The sequence below is a fragment of the Atta cephalotes genome (genome assembly GCF_000143395.1).
Source record: "Atta cephalotes unplaced genomic scaffold scaffold00048, whole genome shotgun sequence".
Classification (NCBI taxonomy): domain Eukaryota; kingdom Metazoa; phylum Arthropoda; class Insecta; order Hymenoptera; family Formicidae; genus Atta; species Atta cephalotes.
The window spans coordinates 855,514-861,047 of record NW_012130112.1 but is presented as its reverse complement, the minus strand read 5'-3'; the positions used below and the strand labels follow the sequence as shown (position 1 = coordinate 861,047).

At 31.7% G+C, this 5,534-nt stretch overlaps 2 protein-coding genes across 2 annotated transcripts; one reads left to right on the top strand and one right to left on the bottom strand.

The window, feature by feature from the left end:
* Nucleotides 1–379: 379 nt before the first annotated feature.
* Nucleotides 380–2,669, top strand: LOC105622692 (heparin sulfate O-sulfotransferase). Its single transcript, XM_012204105.1, has 7 exons — nt 380–494; nt 573–799; nt 1,104–1,189; nt 1,271–1,409; nt 1,944–2,041; nt 2,174–2,331; nt 2,458–2,669. The coding sequence occupies exons 1-7, from the start codon at nt 380–382 to the stop codon at nt 2,667–2,669; spliced, it is 1,035 nt and encodes a 344-aa protein (XP_012059495.1).
* A 329-nt stretch (nt 2,670–2,998) lies between these two features.
* Nucleotides 2,999–5,305, bottom strand: LOC105622691 (N-terminal Xaa-Pro-Lys N-methyltransferase 1). The gene is made up of 4 exons (XM_012204104.1): nt 5,126–5,305; nt 3,735–3,921; nt 3,560–3,668; nt 2,999–3,488 (listed from the first exon to the last, which is right to left on the bottom strand). The coding sequence occupies exons 1-4, from the start codon at nt 5,303–5,305 to the stop codon at nt 3,263–3,265; spliced, it is 702 nt and encodes a 233-aa protein (XP_012059494.1). The 3' UTR covers nt 2,999–3,262.
* Nucleotides 5,306–5,534: the final 229 nt, after the last annotated feature.

Here is a 5,534-nt window from a genome sequence, read left to right as displayed (position 1 = left end):
ATCAATCGTAGTCAAGTTTCGAAGATGTCGAAGGATCGCATTCACAGCCCGCAGGAGTTTTTCGCGTAATTTTCTAACCTAAAAGTCATCGAGCTTTGCTCGATTTTATCGATAGCCACGGCATAGACAAAGTACTTATTGTATAGTATATTAGTTACAGTTATAATTCGACAGCTGTTAGTCGAACGTTGGCGTATAAAGATTAGCGTGCGTTTATAAAGAAGAGATTGATATACACGAGAAAGGAAGAAGGATACCTTGCGTGGACCTGGCGTATATACATTTCGAGCTCTCGTGACTTGGTTAACTCGACTTTGGGCACGGCACGCTCGCGGGCGGCCGACGCGGGTGATAGGTATGATTTGAGTGACGACGTAAGATGATACTGAGGAACTTGCCATTTGCGCAATGGGTTTTGATCCTGATTCTCGTCATCGTAATAGTCTATCTACGACAACGATTAAACAATCTAGAGGAAAGCTACAGATCGCTCCGTATGTGTTCAGGTCTTCGAATGTAGCCAGTTTCGATTCGCTCGCAGTTGAGCAGAAATAACAAGATTCTCTTTCCAGATGATGCTGTCGCGCGAATCGATGCTAGATACAACAATGGACATGCCGAGGCGCGAAGAGGTATCGAGGATGATCTAGAGGATGTTGTCGTGATATACAACAGAGTACCAAAAACAGCATCCACTAGTTTCATGGGATTAGTTTATGACTTGTGCAAACAGAATAAGTATCATGTGCTCCACATTAACGTGACCAATAACATGCACACCCTTACTTTTGCTAACCAGGTGCATTATATATTTATTATTAATTAAGAAATATTTATGTACTGCTTAGTTGTAGTGTTCTAGTTTTTTTGAATTAGAATCTTATTTAAAAGCATATATTATTATAATTATTACTTTTTGAAATATATTCTTTCTGTAGAATATGATATAAGCGTTTTCCCGTGTCTCACGATATGACGTCGGATGTGAGAAATAAGTCTGCATATTTTATTTGTTACATATTTTCTTCTTTTTTATTAAAGCCTACATACGCTATACTTTATTTAGATAGAGTTATCATTCTCAACACAGATGTTATATACAGGTTCAATTTGCAAACAACATATCAAACTGGAATAATATAAAACCAGCATTTTACCATGGACACATGGCATTTTTAAATTTTGGAAAGTAGGTACAGCGTAAGGTTTATATCTTTTCCGCAAGATAAAATAAATGTTTATTTATTTTACCGAATATTTTATTTTCTAGATTTGGTACTAAACGTATGCCTTTGTACATAAATTTATTGAGGAAACCTTTAGACAGATTTATATCATATTATTACTTTTTAAGATATGGAGATAATTTTAGACCCCATATTATAAGGAAGAAACATGGAGATACAAAGGTTCGTGTATTAATTCGCAACATATGTGTACATATATATATATATATGTATATATATGTACACACATATAGGATATTCTATACTATAACTAGTGATACACAATGGGCAAGGTAACGAGTCCATACGAAAAAATAAGTTGCAAAAACGTAGAATAAATTTTTCGTATAAGGCTTTGTTTCCGAGCAACATTTTTAGCAATTTATAAAATCAAACTAAAATTTATTGTACATAAATATCCTATTCTATTTATTCTTGATTACTCAATAAAACGTGAGCAGATAGTAGTCTACACTCTATAGCGAGATGTGTTAAGTCGGGACACATGTACTTAGCGAAGATTTAAAATCGATTTTCGAAAATTTCGTGTGAAAAATATTCTGTATTTATTTATTTTTTGCATGTAGAATCATCTTTCCAATTGTATCATATAAACAAATTTATTTTACGTTGATTTATTTTTCATATAAAATTATCCCCTTCCTGTATTATTACCAATTATGGAATAAATTTGTGTAATCAAATTATTTTATCTAGACATTTGACGAGTGTATAAATAGTGGTCAACCTGACTGTGATCCTAATAACATGTGGCTGCAGATTCCATTTTTATGTGGCCACGACCCAGCTTGTTGGTAAATTTTCTTCTTTTAAAATAATTTTAGAAATAGAACATTTTAAACAAATCTTTTATCTCAATTTTGTATTTTCTTAAACGAACAATAAGATATAATAATCATTATTAGTATACTTTATTTATTTTGCAGGGAAATTGGTAATAGCTGGGCATTAGAGGAAGCTAAACGGAATCTACAAAGGTATTACTTTCTGGTTGGAGTAACGGAGGAGTTAAACGAATTTGTAGAAGTATTGGAGAATGTATTACCACGGATTTTTAGAGGGGCGTATAACTTCTTCTTACATAGTAAGTGTTTGTGAAAATAAATAAATTAGAAGGGATTCTTCAGAAGATTATAATGATATAATCTTTTATTACATTATCACAGTTAAAATAATATCAAAAGACATCGATGTTTTCTTTGATTTTTAGATAATAAGTCACACTTACGACAAACTACACAAAAACTCAATCCACTACCTGAAACAGTAGACATAATCCAGCAATCGGTTGTATGGAAGATGGAAAATGAATTCTATAATTTCGCTTTGGAACATTTTCATGCTGTGAAAAGACGACTCATAAATGCTTCCCCTCAAGATGTAAATCAGCGTTTTATGTATGAAAAAATACGGCCAAAGTAAACTATTAGAATAGGCACAACAAAGAAACTATCGGTATCAGATACTGTAAGGCAAAGATGGATGTTTAATAATCTAGAGACACAGTCGTATCTCGATTATAGAGAAAAGAGATTTCGGTTCGAATCCCAGGGCGCTCTAATATTTTTCTCGTGCTGTCGCTTACTTCTTATAGCTTAATCCTACTTCTGAAACTATAATAAGCAAAATGATAAACAAGAAAAATGACACTGATAGCTTCTCTATTGTGTCTATTTCCTCTAAATTTCTTAACTACTTTTTTAACAAAGGACTTTACTCCTGCTGAATGATGCAATAACGCAATTAATTGCGAAATGTGTATTTATTGTAATTATAAGCAACATCATTTTTGTATAAAATGAATTTATAGAATTAATATTTATTTTCTTTCTACGTAAAAAAAAATGCATAATGTATGATATACGAGTTTTTTTGACTTCCTTCGTTTTATAAAATTACATTGTTTTTAAGTGAACTAAAATAACTTAAGAAAATAGAATTAAATAAAACAATTTAGATATCTAAGAGATTGCATCAATCAGAGATTCGATTCGTATTGCGCATTATTGACTAGTTCACTGATTTATTGGTCTAAGGGCAAACATGTGAACCGGATATAAACCACGCGGGAATTTGGTTTGCTGTTGTTCTTTAATACAAATAAGATCAGCCTTTTCAAATAAAGACCGCAAGGTTTTCATTGGTCTCGTTACAGAAGAATCTTCCTTGTCAATTTCCATATTATTTGAAGTTGTGATATTTTCTTTCACCACGAGCACACCATTATCTTTCAGGCTCAATCTGCAAATCCAAATTACAAGGTAAGAAATAAGACTTTGTATTTCCTTTATAATAAGCAGAATATAACTCACGAGCATTTTCTAAAAAATTCTATTAAATCATTATCTTCTAAATGTCCCAATACCCATTGACACCATATAAGATCATATTTATTTGGCATAGGGCAGAAATTTTGCAATCCTTAAAAAGACGAATATATTTATATGTATGTCATACTTCAGTTTTATATTTAGATAAATTTATTACCAATAGGATAATATTGACCGATTCTCGATGAATAGTTTTCCAGAGAGATCTTTGCTACCTCTAGAAATTTTGGATTTTGCTCAACGAGGTCTATATGTTTAAAAAATTTTAGTAATAAGTTCTTTGTAATTCTACCAATACCAGCACCACAATCTAGGGCAAATGCTTTAGAAGGTGGATTTTCTATCTAAAACAGAACAATTTTTTTTTAACATGTTTCTATTAAAATAGAAGAATTTTTTTTAACATGTTTCATTTCTTTCCATATTTAACTTTTCAGAAATGAAGCCAAAGGCCTGTTATTTTTAGCTGAATTTTCTGTAATTTATCTTTCCTCCTTTTCTTTCCTCATTAAAGAAAAAAAAAGGAAAAAGATAAAATATGCAAGAAGTTCAACTAAAAAGAACAGAACTAAAATCTATAACACAGATACTGACGCTGAAAAAAAATAAATACTAAGTAAATACTAAATAAATACTAAATAAATACTAAGTACTGAAAAAAAATACTAAGTCTTTAATAACAGTTTAATAACAATAATTCAAATTTGCTACGTGTGATAAAGAATATAATCAAGTGGGTCCAATTAATCCATTATCAGTGTCAGAGGATTAAACAATTATACAAATCTTCAATTTATTATAACTCTTAAAACTGATTTTTTTAACATTTTTATCTGTTTCAATTGTTTCAATTACAAATAAAAATAAAATGTGTTTCATGCAAAATTAATATAATAAGAGAAATCTTGCATAGGAATCGGTTTAATCTTTCCCGAATCTATTTTTTTTTTTTAGTACATTTTAGACTCATTCATTTAGTACGAATATTTAATACACATATTCAATATACACTCTCCTTCTACCTTGCATAGGGATCTGTCTAATCGTTTCGGAATCTAGCATGCATACATTAATACCCAGTACAGATGCAGTTCATTATAAATATTAAATTGATTAGATCAATATTATATAGGTTTCATATCCAAAAGTGATCAACTTCTAATGATTAATATTTCGCTTTGCAGGACTGAGCACACTTTATAGCCAGATTCTGTTAGCAAAAATGTGTCGAATGATCATAATTTCATTGAAATTGAAGATGAGGAGCATTTTCTAGACAATTATCCAAAGAATTCGTATTTTTAAAGCAGCAAATAAACAGTGAAAAATACCTAAGCGCATGCGCAGACGGATTATCCGGATCAAAGCATGCTCTGGATTGAGCACATTTTACTGCCGGATTCTTTCATGCAAAAACGCGTCGAATGAGCACAATTTTATTGAAATTGTAAGGCGTCTTTTAAATAATTATCAATTTTTTTTATCAAACATGCACATTTGAATCTTTGATAAAAAAATGGTAATAGGTTAGACTATAATAATACATACCTCGAAGAGAGATTTTAAGAAGAGTGTAGAGCCCTTTATGTCAGTCTGCGAAATAAATCCGAAGCCTCCCAGCATCCCATCCACTGTTGGCGGGATGCGATCCCAATATTTCGCAGCAGCAGTATAAAATTCATCCTGATACTCCTGACACGCATTCGCGATATATCGCGGCTCTTGCATTTTCGCTATTTTCCGCACACTGTGACTTTCACTAATAAGTCCACGTTTACCCGCGTAATTCTGTCACAGCAATTTCTCTCACATTTCACATTCTCGCAGCGATCAATATAAAAACTATAAAAACAAGATGTTGAAACATGTTATAACAACATTGATCTTTTGAGAAGAGTCCGAGTTCGAGAGGACTCGTTCAACTCGATTTCGTTCTTCGTTCTTTGTAGCTGCACTG

Bases quoted from the DNA above. Each gene is read 5' to 3' on its own strand.
- LOC105622692 (XM_012204105.1), top strand. From the start codon at position 380: ATGATACTGAGGAACTTGCCATTTGCGCAATGGGTTTTGATCCTGATT. The intron at 495-572 runs GTATGTGTTCAG...TTCTCTTTCCAG, and splicing joins GGAAAGCTACAGATCGCTCC to ATGATGCTGTCGCGCGAATC. The intron at 800-1,103 runs GTGCATTATATA...TGTTATATACAG, and splicing joins CCCTTACTTTTGCTAACCAG to GTTCAATTTGCAAACAACAT.
- LOC105622691 (XM_012204104.1), bottom strand. From the start codon at position 5,305: ATGCAAGAGCCGCGATATATCGCGAATGCGTGTCAGGAGTATCAGGAT. The intron at 3,922-5,125 runs GTATGTATTATT...GTTCTGTTTTAG, and splicing joins TCTTAAAATCTCTCTTCGAG to ATAGAAAATCCACCTTCTAA. The intron at 3,489-3,559 runs GTGAGTTATATT...TTGGATTTGCAG, and splicing joins GAATTTTTTAGAAAATGCTC to ATTGAGCCTGAAAGATAATG.